Source organism: Bombus flavifrons, chromosome 6 (genome assembly GCF_040668555.2).
Source record: "Bombus flavifrons isolate JBK064 chromosome 6, iyBomFlav1_principal, whole genome shotgun sequence".
NCBI classification, from domain to species: domain Eukaryota; kingdom Metazoa; phylum Arthropoda; class Insecta; order Hymenoptera; family Apidae; genus Bombus; species Bombus flavifrons.
In genome coordinates this window covers 5,641,157-5,659,423 of record NC_138447.1, presented here as the reverse complement: position 1 = coordinate 5,659,423, position 18,267 = coordinate 5,641,157, and the positions used below count along the sequence as shown (strand labels likewise).

Genomic DNA, 18,267 nt, shown 5'->3' with positions numbered 1-18,267 from the left:
AATTATATATAAGTTATAGATGTGTATATACATTATATATACGCGCAAATATTATATACACACGTGTAGAAAAATATAAAATAACGAGACGTATGTATATTTTCCTACGATGGAAATTAATTATTTCAAAATAGGGTTTTTAAAAAAATAATATTTATTCATTCAACTTACTCAAGCATACATATATACATATGTACAATTACATTTGTCCCGAACCAGTTAGAAATTCTTCGTACTATCATGCTTATTTTTGAATATTTACATTAATCCGTGTAATGGGCCCTTTTTAAAATTTGTAAAATGTTTAATCCTTTGTGTTATGCCTTTAACAGCGTGTGAGAACTTTTACCGGAAGATTCTGAGAAAAAAGAATCTATTGTCGTTGTGCGGAAGATCGTGATTGTTAAAAGACCTGAGTTGCGGTAACGAAACACTTCACATCATTAAGTCTGTTCTGTGGCAAACAACATTGAATAAGCACACGACCTTAATTAAACTTGAGATAATATAGCAGTTGCTGTGATCCGTATAGAAAGTGCTGTACAAACTTTTCTTTAATAAACACTATATGTAAGTATAATCGTTAATTCTTTAAATGTCGCATCAAGTATTATTTTTAAATACATATAGCAATTTTAAAAATTAGTTAACAAATTTTAATTATTCTATTGGATAGTTCGAAAAATTAGTAACAAATTTTTAAGAAATTACCTATTAATTTATTGAATAATTTCGTGATTGTCTTATTAAAATATTCTTTTACCTTTTTCAGCGATAAATTGTTCAAAGCCGTTTTGCAGGCACGTAAAGCGTGTTATAATGTATTTTTGTCATTCAGAATGTTTTGTAAAGATTTAATTAAAACGAAGAATGGATGATTAAGTGCATATCCAATGCACAGATGTATGTACGTCTAGTACCAGTTCGGAAAAATGAAATCTCTTTTGTCGATTATTTCTGTATATACGGTATAAAAGTAATCAAACTGAATCTCTGTTGATATATGTCAATAACATTTCACGAGTTATCTTAATGAATACATTAAATTATAGCCTAATGTCTTCGTTAGTAAACTTTAGTAAATATTTAATCTTCTTATCATATGGAAATATTTTATCGATTTCGTTTTTTCAGTGGAGAAACGTTATACGTAACATCGAACGTTGCTCAAAATTTGGAAAAATCACAACTACAATGCACGTTATACATACTAATGGCAGTTCGTGATAAAAATGTTCTGTCTCGTGTACAGTGATATACATTGATTCAAGTTTAATAAAAAAATTACTTTTAGTTATTAATAAGTGTATAGAGTATAGAGTCTTCAACAATTCAAGGAGAGTCTCGCTGTTCTTTTCGTTTCTGCATTTTTTTCTTTCGGATGATTAACATTTCCACTGTCCATAATGTGACTGTTAGACCCGTAACACAATTTATCACAATTATGCAAGGTGTAAAACTTCCAAAACTATCACGCATTATACCTGCAATAATTACAGACAGAAAAAATGAAATATATATCGTTTTAGCATAATTCCTGAAAATTATTAAATGTATCGCGTATTCCTTGTTTTTCGTATATAACACGTTTAAAAAATATATTTCTTTGAGGAAAATAGAAAAAGGTTTGACCAAATATAATTCTCTGATGATAATTCTCGCCATTACTAACTCCATGTGTAAGATTCCTAAAAACTATTTGCAAGAATTATTGAAACTCAATGGATTAACAATTATGTGTTAGATACCACAAGGGGCACTTTATAATACATGGAAGAAGTTCACATTAAACTAAATAGGAAATTTCAAGCAGTCTACTCAAAGTATGAATCTGACTTGTAGAATCATTCAGTTAAAACATGAACGTAATTGTGGCAAGAAATGTAATAATACTACTAATACTACACATAATAATAATACATATAAATATACAAATATACTTGATGTATTTTAGTTTTGTACATACCAAGCATAGGACCAGCACACAAAAGAATTACTCCATTTACAATCATTTGGATTCCCGATGCATTAGGTAATTTATCTATTGGCACGTAACAAGGTATCACTAAACTCATGTATATTGAACGTATCCCTTTAGCAGCTCCCAATCCAACAGCGACGATTATTAATGAAATAAATCCATTGACGAATAATAAAGCTGTAATGAGATTAAACAGATTCATGTTACGAAGAGATATTCTATGCTAAAATAGTAAGTTTGAACATATGTTTTAAATTTTAAATAGTTCATCATAGCCAAAAATGTCTCTATAGGCAAACTAGCTCGTTTCTATTCAAACTTATCTTTCTTACTCTACTAGATTCGAAAAATTTGAAAGATTACTATTAAGTCAAATTTTAAATTAAATAAAAAATTTGTCCATAAAAGTCGGTCTACTTCCAATAAAAGTAAAAGATTCAGAGGAAAAAATTCAAGGTTGAAGCACTTAGATCATCAACGACCCAGTTTACCTATGTAGACTTAATCCTCCGTGAGCAAGCTGGGTCGTTTATACCTACGACCAAGCTTTTTATTGCTCTTGGTTTTCAAAAAATCTGGAAATGTTCTGAGATATTTTTATCAAAGAATCCTTATCAACGCCTCTATGTATATTTATGAAAAATCGGTGAATTAATACCTTTGTTTGATGAGGCAAGTGCTTATGAAACATTATTTTATTTTTAGTTGGTTAATTCAGAAATTAATATTCTTTTATTAAATATGTGATAAACTATACGATAGGATGCTTACCTGATCGACTGATAATTAAGAGGCATAAGCTTCCTAGATACATTACTCTTGGTGGTTGCTGAAGCCACTCGCCGATAAAAGGAGCAATAATTCTGAACATCAAATCTACACTGGCAATAACACTCATTACAGTCGCTATTTGATTATTTGATATCTTCATATCCGACAGAAAAAAGGGTGTTAATTGAGAGAAATTTATTTCAGCAAAAATAGCTATGGACATTCCCAACATCATATTTACATAGATTGGATCTCGCAATAAATCCAGATCAAAATACTCTGATATCGTCTTGAATACTCGTGTCATTGTCGATTCCTTTTCAGACCTAAAATCGATTAAATCTGATATTAAATACAGCTAAGATATAATATTTTTATTTTTCTTCCTCGTTCTTTGAATTCAGTATATCACTGTCTGTTATCATCCTTCAGTATTCGAGGGATTAAGATCTATTAAAGCTGTTTAGAGCAATCATCCACGAGACTTCTTAAGATCCACAAAATGAGAAATTCGTACCAAATATTCTTTGCAATTCTTTTGAAAAGAATACGCACATCCTTGAAAAAATCAAGTATTTAAAACAAATATTTATTTTTCAAAGTACACTTCTTTGTATTTCGAATCGACATTTATTATCATACTAAGAGTCATACATAGCGTTGAGAAAAAATAGGAAAATATTTTTAACGAGTGATTGTACATAACAAAGTAAACCAAAAGGCAATAATGATCAAATTATAATTAAGGTTCTCCTTTTTCAATTATATATATATTTAAAAACTTGACCAAAAACTACCATATAATCAATAATTTCGGGATCAAGCGTTAAAGAAGCATTTTTAGGCTAACATAATATCCGATATATGCTTAGTTTCGACAAGAAGACAGTAACATATTATTCGTGGTATCACAAGTTTTCTGATATTCACATTAGAACATGTACACGAACAGACATAAATATATTTTATATTATTAATTTCAGTAAAACGTTTGTATCCAAATAAATCTCATTCCCTTTAAATTTCACGTTAATCCGAACGTGTATACATACTTTCCATTGCTGTCAATATTTGCATTTGACACTGTGTTTGCATGAGTTTTTGTTAATAATGTATCGTTTTCCATCGTACTTTGATAATTATCCGTTTCAAGTTCATCTATGCTACTACACCTAGTTAAAGGTTTCTCTTCAAAAATTCCTATACTGCTGCCGAGATTGATTGTCTCAATGCTTTTTACTAAAATAAGAACATATGTATTTCCAATTATTTATTTCATTATATTTTAACTAGTCTTGGTTAAAAAAAATTAATATACTTACACCGACGATTACAAGGCTGAATTTTTTGACGCTCCTTTCCCGCTTGACCATTTTCGGTAATTTTGTACATATCAACTTCCTTTTCTCCTAACGAAGCTGCGTTAACATTTCTTTTAATAATCATCATTCATATAATTAAGGTGCAGTAGTATGAATATATCATAAATCTATCGCTTACAACTTAATGTTTCAGACATCTGTCGAGCATAGGGTATATCAATTCCATATATACTTCCAATCTCTGCATCGTGATCGATACTTGAAACAGTCGTTTTTCTTGGTACATTAACTAAGTCTAATATTGAACTTTTAAAGCTTTCTTCGTCTTGGAAAACACTGTGCTTCCGTGCTAAAACAAATTTCATTTTAATCTAGAATTTTTCAAAATTTTGTTAATCTTACCGACTTTGAAAATAATTATAAATGAAAAGCTAATTAACAGTCCATTATTGTTTTCATGATTAACCGTATATTTAATTTTGAAATAATTAGAAAAGATGAATTTAAAATAATTATAATATAAATTAGAATATAAATTTTGAGTAATAATTGCAATTAAATAAATATCGAATGACAGTAAAAATTAAATAAAAAAGAAAGTTTGTTTCTGTTCCTATTCCTTGAAGAAATGTTTACCCCTGATTGTATTTTCATTCTCATTCTTCGACGATTCGCCGTTCACACTTTCCGATTTAGTAGCATTTTTCGTATGCCATTTGAGTGGATGAAGTAACAAGCTACCTGCTAATGAGTGCAAAGTGAACGCTCCATATAACAATATCGTACCCTAGTAATATAAAATTGAAAAATATAAAAATTCTAAACATAGGATTAATTAAACGTTTCTATTTCACATTATTTTTATTTAGTTTAAGAAATATTATCTACGAATTTCATTATACAATGTGTAAATATATGTAGCCAAATATATATAGTAAAATTAAAATATAATTTCCTTTAGTACTATACAATGTGTTTAAAAATACCTGAGATCCATAATATGAACTTAATAAAGTGGTCATTTGAGGTACAATTATGGGGCCAACTCCAATAAGTGTCATTGCTAAGGATATTGCACGTCCCCTTTTTGTTGTGAAGTACGAGTTTAACGCATACGAGAAAGCAGATAATGTCATCGACGTACCAAATGCTGTGTAGAAAAAACACTGTTTAGAATTAAAACATAAGTAACGTTTACGTTTAAATATAATATTTTCCATTTGACATGGACATAAATAGTTAATGCTTGCTTATGTAAATAGCAAGAGCGTCGTAAGACAAAGAGTTGACATATTCATAAGATTATGTAATGATCGATACTCATACTTTCTTGGTAAACAATGGAACAAACTATTGTTAATTAATTTAAAAATAGGAAGCGAGCCTTTCCTCTTTGCAGAAAGGCAGCAACCGTATTCTATTTATTACACGAAGAAAGCCCAATACACTACATTAAACGAAACGATAGAAAAGAATTTTATAGCTAGCTTTTTTAAAATTAGTTTTTACATTATTTTCTAAAAGTAAGGAAGATATTCAAGTACACAAAATAGAGAAAGCACCCTGTGTATATGGTAATCTTCTTATTATTTATTTATATTATTTAGATATCTAAATAATTGGTTTTTATAATAGTATACAATGGAAATTTCACTTACATGCGACTATACCATAGAATATCATTAAACAGGTAAAAGATTTGGCAAATGCTGTTATAATTACTCCACTGCTGAATACTGTGCTACCGATCATAGCCATTTTCCTATATCCGAAAAGTCGTAGAAGCGGACCGTTTATTAATCCAAGGAGCATGCCGGAAGCTAAATTTGTATTAATAATGATTGTTCCCTCCGTCGCAGTGAACCCAAAACGAGGGAAAATATCTTTAAATATTAATCCAAAACCTTGCATAATCGATACGGTACATATCTATATATAAGAAAAATTCAATACTATTAATAATCGCAAAAAAAAATTCATTAATATACATAAAAGTAAGTCTTCAAGTATAAATTTAACTAAATGATAAAGCCTTTATTTCGATTAATAAAAAGATAGAAATTACTCTAATATAAAAATTATTATTATTTTACAAACAATAGAGTACAGGAGCCACTTGAAAAAGATCATAAATTCTTTCCTATGATAAAGCAACGATATGAAATTATCATGCTACGGGTGAGAAGATATTTCAATTCTAAGTAATACCGATAGTATATCGATGGAAATTTATTTTAATTAAGAAAGTGACATGAAAACATTTTATTAGAAAAAACTGATACTTAGGCTCAATAACATGCTGACGATCATTTTGTTAACTGTACTATTTGAACGATGTAGTAAAATATAACAGTTGCTATAAATTTATTATTACATTTAACGTACCCCGTTCAATGAATATGCCAGGACAATCATCCAACCCCAGCTTCCATCTGGAGGTAATTTAGCAGTGTTTGATACGCTCATTTTCTTCTTTTTCTTTTTCTTTATTCTTGTTCAAATTGTATCACACCATAATAAAATATGATTGCATTGGATTCTTTATTTATATCATCTTCGTTCACAGAACATTAACAATAAAAATATATTAACTTTTAAATAATCTTCTTTACAATTGTTCGGTTAACATCTTACGCATATTTAAAAGTTATATTACCTAATGTTGCGTTTCATGTGGTTATATCATTTATATTTAAACAAGATTAATTTCTAATAACACTGATAGTAATAACAACTTAAAAAATTAATATAACAGATTAATTTCTAATAACAAATAACAGTATTATAACGTAAAAGGTTTCACTTATTTTTTAGTGAACACATTTTGCCATTCTTTTCAACATAAAGAACATGAGTTACACTCACACAATTTCATAACAATGTACTTAAACGAAATTAAGACAATTTTACAGCATAATAGAGTAATTACAATAAACGACGTTGATATCAGTCTTACGTTTCTAACATGGCAGGTACTGAAAGAAGTTTTCCGCACAAAGTGAATTCTACCTTGTAAACGATAAAGTCAAGTACGTACTGCTGATTAATCTAATCTTTATCTTTATAATGCTTTGTCATTGCATATCGCGTAAACTGAAAATATTTCGTTATTAATGTAAAATCATATAGCGTCGTGTTGTCCTAATTTTTATATTTACGTCATTTAGCACTTCAAGTGTATATAAATATCATCCGCCTACATTTTACGATTCATGTTACAACAATGAATTAAAATTGCTCATAATAATACGAAAAGATAGATAATCAGCGGTATTCATATCTTCTTCTTATCTCAGAAAAGTTCATATCTAAAGTCCAATGTTAACATTTACATAATTTAAATACATTGTTAATTATTTGTTATTTGTTAATACATATGTATATGATCATACACCATTTTTTGTTATGAATAAACACAAAATACGTGCTTGTTTATTTGTCGTTGTAAAAATTCCATATCGTGGAAAAACACGTTGATTGTCGAGGAAATTCAGTTCCAGTGATCTAATCGAGACTGAACTAACAAACAGATTATTTTCTGTTAATTCATAAGTTTGTTTTAAATAATGAAAATGGCCATATTCAAAAAAAAGAGAGAAACAAGACGTTCTATTCATTCTACGTCAACGAAAAAGAAGAAGAACAATACTCGGTGTTAGAGTTGCATGAATCGTCAGCGTGTTAAATGTTTAATTTATTTGATGTCCTTTTCTTCTTCTGCTGTCGTTGACTTTCGTTCCGTAAAGTAGATTTCTAACCACCACGAAATTACAGTCAAGTACGTGAAAATGTTCAAAAAATGAAGCATAATTGCGTAATTTGAAGTTACGTCTCTAATCCAACCGACTATTGGTCCTAAGGTCAATGAAACAATACCACAAGTTAAAAGTTGTATACCAGTCGCAGCTGGAAGCTTCGACAGAGGAACATGACTAGGGATTGCAAGGGCCATAAAGATTGTTTTGAAAGCTTTCCCAGCACCAATTAGAACCGCAACTGCCAAGATAACTCCAAAATTTTGAACGTGTGCTAAAACTGAAAAAAGTTGACAAACATATATAAATTATATGTTCTTTATATGATGCTTCTTACGATCTATATCTATAAAATTATATATATCTTTTACATATACGTATAATAGTATACATATTATAGAAATGAATTAAAGAACATCATAGAAATACGATAAATATCGTCATTCTGTTTCTATAGTTTGATCCGATAAAAATGAGAAATTTAATTAATTCTTCTTAAGTACATATTACGCAGTTCTGATGGGAATTATGTAAGTAAGCAGAAAGATAGTCCGTAATGTCTTAGTTATCATACAAAACGGTAAATGGTTTCACATACGAGAATTCGTATATTAACGAGATAGTACTAATTACGTATAAAATATTATTAATTAAAATAATCGAAAGACGAGAGACGTTGTTTTATATACCATATTGATAAACTGAAGGTCAAAGTGAATAGACATTCTCAATTTTATCATTTCCATGTTATTAGTTCTATCATATACTGAAAGGAATTACTAAATTTCAAGCAAATGATTGTATTGATTCCTTACCAATACGACCTGCTGCCATTCCACAAACACCGACTAGAAAGAAAGTCCTATTTTGCCATCCGATAAAGTCGGCAATAAAAGGAATTGTCAATCTAGTGACCACGTCGAAACTAGCAAGAATTGACATCACAGTCGCAATCTCAATTTTTGATAATCCACGTTCGCTCAATATGAACGGTGTTAAGAGCGAAAAATTTAACTCTGCGAAATTGGCGAAGGTAATACCCAACATTATATTTACGTAAACAAAATCGCGAAGAAGATCTAGGTCGAAAAAGATTATCAATGCTTCCAAGAACGTTTTCTTTGTCGTCTTCTCGACACATTCCTAAAATTAATATATTTTTCTATGTTACTAGTTTTCTATTTTTCTATTTTTAAATTTTCTTATCTCTTCATTTTTTTCTTTTTCTTTTGCACTTTTAAAACTTTAATCAGACTTACCTTTTTCAAGAGTTGATTATTTTCAAATTCTTCGAGCATTATTGAATTTTGTTGCAATTTATGCTGACAATTTGGATTTTTGCAATCTTCACGATACGCAGTATGTTCGCAAGATTCGCTAGCGATAATCAATGGAGCGATGGATGATTGATAACTCAAACGTCTTTTTCGACTTTTTTCTGTCTCACCGTTTGGTCTGTAAATAGTTCTAACGTAATAGTATATTTCATGTACGTATGTATATATGTATACTTACGCTTATATTTGTATTAACTAAGTGTTACATAATATTAATTACAAAATAAATAATTTAGATTTAGCAATAGCAAAAAGCTGATTTATTTACCATCGAAGATTAAAGTATTGCAAGATCAAAATATTTAATATCGGGATCAGATTTGGCAGCGAAATACCTATATTGTATATATTTACCTATTAAGATTTTTAACCGACGACCTTTTATTAAGGCTGGGTTGTCTACTTAAATTTATTGATGGTGTTGGACTTGGAGTCCATGAAAAGCTTTCCTTTCTCGATGATTTAGACGTGATCGACGTAGTTGAAGTATTTCTTCTAGAGAACCTGTGTATATTTCATTTCTTATCTTTTAAGTTGCTACACATAAAAAAAGCTTATAGATCTTAAATTTATTGCACGTAAAAACGACGTGCATGAAAATTATGCTATTTAAGAAATAGTATTTAGTGCAGTAGGTTAGCTAGTTTCCAACCTGCGCATAATGCGTTTTACTTAATAACTGAAATATAAATTTATGAAATTCGAACTGTAACATTACGCTTCAAAAGAAACGATTATTTATAAAGAATCATTATCGTTGAACTAGTTTGTCATTTTTTCTATTGTTATTTTTCTATTGTTTCTTATCACTTTCTACATTGTATACTTCTAGTGACAAAACGAATCACTATGAATTTCAGTTTTTACTGTTATTCCATACATTTTCACACCTACCATCCATCATTAGCTCGGGACATCATTGGTGTTCCAGGACTCATTACGTCTATACCGGAAGCACCATATTCATCATCGTCATAATACAAATATTGGCTTCCAAACTTTCTTTTCACAAGATTCGAAATACTATAATTACTTTGCGTATTCTTGGCAACGTTTTCCAACGATGTACTTTGAGAAGTAACATTCGTTGTTATCTACAAAAAATATAACTACTTCTTAATACAAGTTTTAAACGTTGATAAGAACTATTTTTTGACATTGTAATTGTTTCTTATATTGTTTATATATGTCGGGTTTACATTGGAATTAGGATTAGGGGCGTAAAACGAATCGTCGTTTGGTTTACGCATTGTCGATAAGCAATAGAGAAGACATTGACTAGTGCAGATACGATTATTATAGAATTGGACAAGCAACCGTGGCAATTAGACACTCGAGAAACTAATGATAATGATCCTAGGTTCAATAACGAATCCGCGGTCGACGGGGTGATGGATGAACGTGCCCGCAAAATCTAAGTCGGACTCTTTGTTAAAACGGGGAATATCCACCGAGCGTACAGACGCTAAGTAAGTCGCTAATACGATCTCGCGAGAGAGAATGACTTTTCGTCGCGATGATGCTGCAGAGGAAAACTATGATGGGGTGTGTCTAAGGACACGAGATCATTGGATTCGTCTAGGATAGTCTTCGTTCAGAAAGTAAGGGAAATTAACGTTGCTGCTAATTGGTCAATCTCCATATCGGTGGTTAGAAAAGATGCTAGCCGCCCTCGAGGGAAAGTTGCTAGTGGGAGACGCCGTTCGTTGAAAGAAATAGATCTCCCCTATCTTCCCGTAGTTGGGACAAAGACTGTTTATCTGTTTGAAGGACTTTAGGTAACTAGATCTTAGTGTTTATAACGGCCCTCGGGCTAGCTGATCACGTACTGTGGAGACACATCGACATCTGGCAATCATCTTACTCGAAGAATAGGGACTGCGTGTGGCCACTGGACAGAGACCGTTGGAATGTTTACTGTCGCGTGTCGCCAGAGATATTTCTTTTAAGGAGAGTTATAGAATTACTTCATACCTTTGTTAGGCAAAGCGTTCATCCCGTGACCGCGGCTACGTTCGGCGACTGGCTATCGCCTCGAGCCCAAGCTCATTATCACAAATCTTGAACAAATACAATCGGATCGAAAGACGACAATTGTTTAATTACGCCTATGATAGAATCTAGATTACGATGTTAAGAGATATTCCCGGGGTTCCAAAGGAAAGACTCCGATGTCCTTTCATCTCCGACATATATGTTATTAAATGATTCTTATAATAGTTATTTTTACGCTATACCTTATCAGTCATTGGCAATTCTTCGGCATTCACGTTTTTGATATTCGGAGATTTTTCTATATCTTGTTTCTTTTTTACATGCCAAGAAGCAGGTTGCAACAGAAGAGCACAAACTACGGCGTTAAATGCAAGACCGCCAAAAATGAGTATAGTGCCTTCCATACCATATATTGGCGTCAGCAATGTAATTATCTAGAAATTAATATAATTATTACTATATTGTATCGACTATAACTTAGCTCTTGTATTAAGAAAGAGCTAAGTAATATAATATAACACAATTAAATAGAAATATAATAGAGTAACTAAGAGTTCAATATAGGAATATAACTAGGAATAAGAGTGCAGCAACCTCTTCGTAACTGGCTATGGTCCTATTGTACGAATAAATTATTATATTATTGTGTTATTATTATAACTTAACTTTCGGAGCTAAAAGAGATAAGCAACATTTAATATAAATTCATCTTTTCTGTGGAAAAAATCCGCTAGAATTAAAACAGTACGTACAACTGCCCATATTTTCTATTTAAAGGTAATTTCATGATAAACTTTTTTATTTCGTTAATACAGCATAGCGCTATTTAAATACTTGTTATATCATTGTATTCGTATATCGAAATTTTTTAAAACTATATTTTTCCTCATAGATTACTTTTATAGATTTATAGATCATACTTGCAGGTATGATATCTCAAGTTCTTAAAATGGTTTTTTAAACTTCAATGCAACCATAAGAAAACGTCGCAATGTTTAATCTCGGTATCTTGTTAACCAAGAACACAAAGCTCCGTACATTTATGGCTTATGACTAACAAGTAACAATCGTGTATGTAAAATTAGTCCTTGAACAACGTAAACGTTGCTCTATATCGTTTTGTCGACTATTCATGTATTTTGTAAGGAAATATTCAATTTTGTCATACTTCAGAAAAAAATGGTCTATTCCACTATATTAATCTAATTGTATAGAATCAATAATTTGGGAATTATTTTATGTAGCACTAATTTTTCATAAAATTAAAAAGTTGTTACACAATTGAAAATTGCACGGATTAAGTATAATCTACCTGACTTTTCTTTATTTATTGTACATTCAAAAATTATTATTTTCTTTCGTATAAATTATACTTACTTACTTGCGGCATTATTATTGGTCCTATGCCAGTACAGGTCCAGCTAAGGCTAATAGCAATTCTTATTTTCTTTTTGAAGTAAGCATTTAAAGCTATAGTATTTGATGACATCGTTATACCAAGTCCAGCACCTGAAATCACCAACTGAAACGTTAAACATCTGTATTTTAATACTTTTTTTTTAAATAAACTTATAAATAGAGCATCATTGAAATTTGCGCGATAAATATTTTATCATGTCGTTCTTTATATTTCGCTGTTAACATTACCCAAATTTATCTCTCTTGTATTATCACCTTTAACTTACCGTATAAAATAGAAAAGAAAATTAAAGCTCCGGTAAAAGTTCTTGTCATTGACAATGCTGTGATCGATACAGCGCAAATTAGAGTGCCTACGAAAGCTACTTGCCTATAATTGTATTTTCTAAACAGGGGACCATTAGCTAAACCTACAATGTAAAACATCTTTATTAAAGAATTTTAGATAAATTCGTTAATTTATCTGTGTTTATAATCATGGGGATATGGTACAAAAATTACAGATAGTAGTAATAATGATATTAACACTAATTTTACCAAATGACCTTTGTCAAATGACCGGTTTCAAAATTTAATTTAAAATTGTACATTTGTTGTTATTTCTTTGGTTCATCTAACTTTATGTAAATTCTTGTATTATCTGATTAATCAATTTCCTAATTTTTGTTAATATAAGAATTTGCATAAAGTTGTATTATTAAACTTATATTATCTGATTAATTAATTTCCTAACTTTTGTTAATATAAGAATTTCCATAAAGTTAGATGAACAAAGGAAATAACAACGAATGTACAATTTGAAATTAAATTTTGAAACCGGTCATTTGACCAGACGTGTCAGTGTTAAGAAATATTACAAACATATAACAAAATATAAATATCATGTAACGTAAACAGCGTACTAACGTAAATAAATTACGCTCAACGTAACTTATAGATTAAAGTTTCTATTCGCTACTTGAAAATCATGTTTAAATTATCGCAACCACTTAAGCTTTTCCATTTTAAATTCTTCTCAAGATCTATGACTACAACTGTTTGTCAGCAAAGACAATCGTTGCATTTAATTAAGTTCGATGAATTTGTGAGATATTCGATCGTAATATTACAAAACTACCGTTGGCAGCATGAAATGATAGGTACTGATACACCTAGCGATATGTTATAAGATAATGGAAAAGCACAAAATCCCCATTCGATGTTAAGATAAAATCATGCTTATTTTTATCAATACCACTGTTACGCACAGTAACGCACTGTTTTGTAAACTGATAGAGTTTTACATCGTCATGTCTAGCGAAAAGATAATTAATGATGAAACAGAGTTAAAAAGATTATGGAGTATGTAAGCGAAAAATCAGTACGGAAGACGAATAATTGGTAAATAATTGGTAAATAAAACAACTTACCAGTGCAAGAATTTACTGCAAAATTTATATTTATTATAGTCGTTGTTTGTGACGAATTGATTCCCAGTTCTGCAAATCTGTCTCTAAATATTAATCCGAAAGATTGCAACATTGTTAATATACAAAGCTGTAAAAATTCCATTAATAGTTGATTATATTTTTAGTAAGCATGGATTTCCAATCTAAAATATTTCTTTATGCGAGAATGAAAATTTAACGATGATTTCACATTATTAATAAGATAAGCTCTAAATTGCAGAATATAATAAAAATGGCAAATTCCGTAATTAAATCAAACATTATATATTTACATTTAAAATAAATTTACATTTAATTTACATTTAAAATAAATCATTATAATATAAACAATAAGCTTTATGTAGGAAAAATTTTTTAGATTATGTACATCTTTGTTACATTAGATCATAAATCATATAAAATTTTTAACATTGATTCAACGTTTTATCATAAAAATGTTATTATATTATAGATACTAAAAATTGAGAATAACCATAACTTACGTTAGAAAATCCAGCTGCTACTACTACAACCCAACCCCAACCACCATCAGGCGGATCAAAATTTTCTTCGGACTTATATACATTTTCTGTTTTTTTCTTTGGCATATTTTCATTTTCATTAAATAACACTTCCTCTCTTTCAGTAGACATGATTACATGACTAAATTCCACAAGATTTATACGGAAATTTGTGCATCTATTAGTTTTATCTATATTAATCTCTTAAAAATAATGTACTAATACCTGAAAATATTAAGAAGCATTATATGTTCTGTTCTATTAAAGTTGCGATACAATCATTATTATACGTATAAGACATTTTAAATTAACACTAACAGTAACTATCAAACCCTGTGTTATTAAATATTTATTGATTAAAACAAGTATGTTTTGTACACATTTATAGATCAAAAGTTCTTTTGCTTTGTTCTAATAAACGCAGCAATTTTTTTTTTTTTTGCTTATGCGATATATGTATACAATGCTATGCTCCAATTTAATGTTTCGAATTATACAGTTGGGACACGTTTATATCATACGTTTATAATATCTTAGAATTTCATTACAATGAATGAATTTAAGAAATTGAATACTCTTTGGATTATTAAATATATTATACATTAATAAAAATATTATTATAAAGTTCCTAAATAATATCGAACGAGCATAGCAATACAAAAACATTTTCTTTCCACTATTAAGCTTCCACTTAATAAATTTTTACTTTTAGAACTCAACACTATATTAGCACATTCAACGACTCAGCTCAAATCAACTTATCTAGATTATAGTATATTTGGCTATGTTAAAACGAAGTTCTTAATGCATGTAAAAAATTCATAAAAACTTGAAAAACAATGATAATTCTCGATGGACGGTATGCGCATTCGAAGCATGAAAAATTAAACTAACGTATTCACAATTGCGATTCAAGGTGTGTATTACATCTCGAAAACACATTGACTCATGCTTGATGATGACTGAGATTAACATTTGGCAACATTTCTTAACTTCGGATTGTGCATCTTGGACGTTATGTTATTCAATGACTGCGTCAGAGCTAAATATTATCTGCTTTACATATATGATTAGCTATGATTAGCTCACCAAGCATAAATTTATTGTTTGCAAAAGAATCTCATGTTGTACTAAAGATTCGTTTGAACAAAAAGAGCGATAACAATATTACATTGTAATGCAACGATGCTTATCAATTTATACTTGAGCTTTATATACTGATTCTATGCTGGAAGCTATTATTTTTCATATTTCATTTAAAATATGTATGTTATTTTAAAAATTTAGATGCATTACAATTGTATGTGGAGTGCTTTAAAAAACTTTACTAAAGATTCTGTAATGTTTAATAGTACATATTCGCTATACTGAATATACATGAAACTGTATAAGTACAAAACGTTCAGTTTGTGCTGTAAAATTATTGTGTCATGTAAAATGATTATCAACTATATGCCGATAGTGCAACAATGTTTAAATAGATAGTACTTGAGCATTCGCACATATAATATGTATGTCCGCACGTATGAACGTATATATGTATACATGTATATATATACGAGGTCTCCCACGTAACAAATTGTTAAAAAGTCAAGCTACAACTCCGAAACTGTAAAAGATAGAAAAATATTTTATTAAGCGAAATTAAACAGTTTCAAATAACACTCGATCGGGATCTTAAGTCACACACTTTTTATGTCTATTTTTACGTCTATTTTTTTTAAGTCGATTTATAAATCTTTTTTATAGATCAATCTATACTTATACCTGAAACTACATAGCTTAAAAAATTTCATCACACTGAGTGTATGAAAGGCAAAGAAAATAGAAATATGGAAATGTTGCGTTGTCATTTTCCATATAATAAATTTTACAAGATCAAGATTAAAACATATTTGAAATTAATCAGTTCTCGATATAAGTGCTTTAGTAGCTTTTTATAAACAATATAAAGATCGGTCGATGTATACAAAAATTTATAATTCCATTTAAAGATATACAGGTGATTTTGAAATATTCAAAATACCGCTACTTTCAGAGTGGACACCTACGGCTAGATTAATCAAAATTTTACCTGATGAAATTCTTTTCTATCTTCTACCGTTGCAAAATTATAATATGTCCGGCTGCATGGGGCACCCTGTACAGAACAACAGCGATGATATATCCTATACTTATAAGACCTATTCAATAAAAACAAAGCTCAGCTATTCCAGCTTTAGCTCTGTCGTTATTATTGTTGTCATATCACACAAACTACCTCGACTAGCACCTAAAATGTTTCATGTCATAATTAGATCTATATGTCAATAACAACAACAATCAAATACATAGTTACTTTCAAAATTTAACGTACATCTGTGTTGATGGTGAAGATTAGCGGAGTTATAGAGCTCGCGATAAATAAATTTATTTTTGTATCATCAGAAAATATAACAGTTTAACAAAATTCTTTATCATGATTTAATAGATTTTAGCGAACTTTAAACATTTTTCTCTTTGACTTTTGAGATGCAAGATTTCTTTCTGGCAATTCTTAGCCATCCTACTATGATATCCTTCTTTACGTAAGGGTCTTCAAACTTTGTGTCCGTTCCCTTAAATATACTTTTGCTAATTCTTATTTATCTAATTCCTATTTGTCTAGTTCATATTTATCTAATTTCTATTTGTTTAATTCTTTTATAAATTTAATTCTTTCCGTGTTAATTCTTGGATTTATTTCTATATGTCTGCAAGTAAATCTACTATTGATTTTTGATTTTATTATTGAATTTTGTGAATAAGTTAAGCACACACACACACACACACACACACACACACACACACACATATATGTTTATATTTGTTATGTATGGTTGATATATGTTTATATATATTTTATAAAATCCGTGATTTATTGTTGGACATAAGTTTTATATCTTCGCACATAATTGTATTCATCTGACCTAAACATGTTAATTTACTTGTATTTGAATACATAGCTATATCTCAAATATCTTTGTTGATATTTAGTTCTTTTTTACATCTTATTTTTATTATCTTTTGCGAAATTTAATCTCTTTCTCTGATTTATTTTATTAATAGTCTAGTTTTTCCTTGCAACACAGTGTATGGTACAATACAGTAGGACTGCCTATAACGCGAGATATACGTTCCGTGTTATACAGATTTCGCGTTATATGAATTCAAGAGCGCAAAAAAAAAACTATAAATAAATATGTGATCCTTTTTAGTATGATAAAATAATATACGTTCCACGATAATAACTTTTACATAATGCACACTGTAAACAATCCCTCCTTGTCGCACAAGAGTTAATGCAAAACTGAGTTTCGAGTCAATTCAAACGTACGCATATTTTCATATCAGAAATGAGTCATTTCCAGCAACTTCTTCATCGCGTCATACACATGGCGCAATTTTTAGTCGTCGTTATGGGAGTACCGCGTTACAGAGTGTCCGACTGTACAGTACAGTCATCTGTACAGTACATCTACAAATTTAGGAATTGGTGTAACTAGTATTCTTTATTTCACAAATGTACATCAACGTCACCAATATATAAGTTGTGAATATATTATGTATTGATATATAATATAATATTCTATATACTATAACTATATACATATATAAAATACAGGAATATGTAAAATAATAATACTAGTAAATATTAATATATTTGAAAATTTATTACCTACATGCATATGTGCAACATAAAATTGTAAACAAATTACTT

The 18,267-nt window shown here is 29.6% G+C and overlaps 2 protein-coding genes across 7 annotated transcripts; both read right to left on the bottom strand.

Annotated features, from left to right (window-relative positions):
- Nucleotides 1–203: 203 nt before the first annotated feature.
- Nucleotides 204–6,596, bottom strand: LOC138180611 (uncharacterized). The gene is made up of 10 exons (XM_069114652.1): nt 6,460–6,596; nt 5,733–6,003; nt 5,061–5,224; nt 4,711–4,861; nt 4,253–4,423; nt 4,075–4,170; nt 3,805–3,991; nt 2,753–3,078; nt 1,967–2,158; nt 204–1,484 (listed from the first exon to the last, which is right to left on the bottom strand). Exons 1-10 carry the CDS (start codon nt 6,538–6,540, stop codon nt 1,333–1,335), a joined length of 1,791 nt encoding a protein of 596 aa, XP_068970753.1. The 5' UTR covers nt 6,541–6,596; the 3' UTR covers nt 204–1,332.
- LOC138180609 (uncharacterized) lies at nt 6,597–17,991 on the bottom strand. 6 transcript variants are annotated; one of them, XM_069114644.1, is made up of 12 exons: nt 17,360–17,991; nt 16,885–17,260; nt 14,511–14,753; nt 13,990–14,116; nt 12,847–12,990; nt 12,543–12,670; nt 11,404–11,595; nt 10,061–10,260; nt 9,521–9,670; nt 9,089–9,296; nt 8,645–8,972; nt 6,597–8,109 (listed from the first exon to the last, which is right to left on the bottom strand). In XM_069114644.1, the coding sequence occupies exons 3-12, from the start codon at nt 14,658–14,660 to the stop codon at nt 7,769–7,771; spliced, it is 1,968 nt and encodes a 655-aa protein (XP_068970745.1). In that variant the 5' UTR covers nt 14,661–14,753; nt 16,885–17,260; nt 17,360–17,991; the 3' UTR covers nt 6,597–7,768. The 6 variants fall into 6 exon arrangements, with proteins under 6 accessions (XP_068970745.1, XP_068970743.1, XP_068970747.1 ...); XM_069114642.1 differs by lacking the exon at nt 16,885–17,260 and having other exon boundaries at nt 17,360–17,990; XM_069114646.1 differs by lacking the exon at nt 16,885–17,260 and having other exon boundaries at nt 17,799–17,817.
- Nucleotides 17,992–18,267: the final 276 nt, after the last annotated feature.

Bases quoted from the DNA above. Each gene is read 5' to 3' on its own strand.
- LOC138180611 (XM_069114652.1), bottom strand. From the start codon at position 6,540: ATGAGCGTATCAAACACTGCTAAATTACCTCCAGATGGAAGCTGGGGT. The intron at 5,225-5,732 runs GTAAGTGAAATT...TTTTCTACACAG, and splicing joins ATTCTATGGTATAGTCGCAT to CATTTGGTACGTCGATGACA. The intron at 3,992-4,074 runs GTAAGTATATTA...TTCTTATTTTAG, and splicing joins TCAGCCTTGTAATCGTCGGT to TAAAAAGCATTGAGACAATC.
- LOC138180609 (XM_069114644.1), bottom strand. From the start codon at position 14,660: ATGTCTACTGAAAGAGAGGAAGTGTTATTTAATGAAAATGAAAATATG. The intron at 12,671-12,846 runs GTAAGTTAAAGG...TGGTGATTTCAG, and splicing joins TTTCTTTTCTATTTTATACG to GTGCTGGACTTGGTATAACG. The intron at 8,110-8,644 runs GTAAGGAATCAA...AACTTTTTTCAG, and splicing joins AATGGCAGCAGGTCGTATTG to TTTTAGCACACGTTCAAAAT.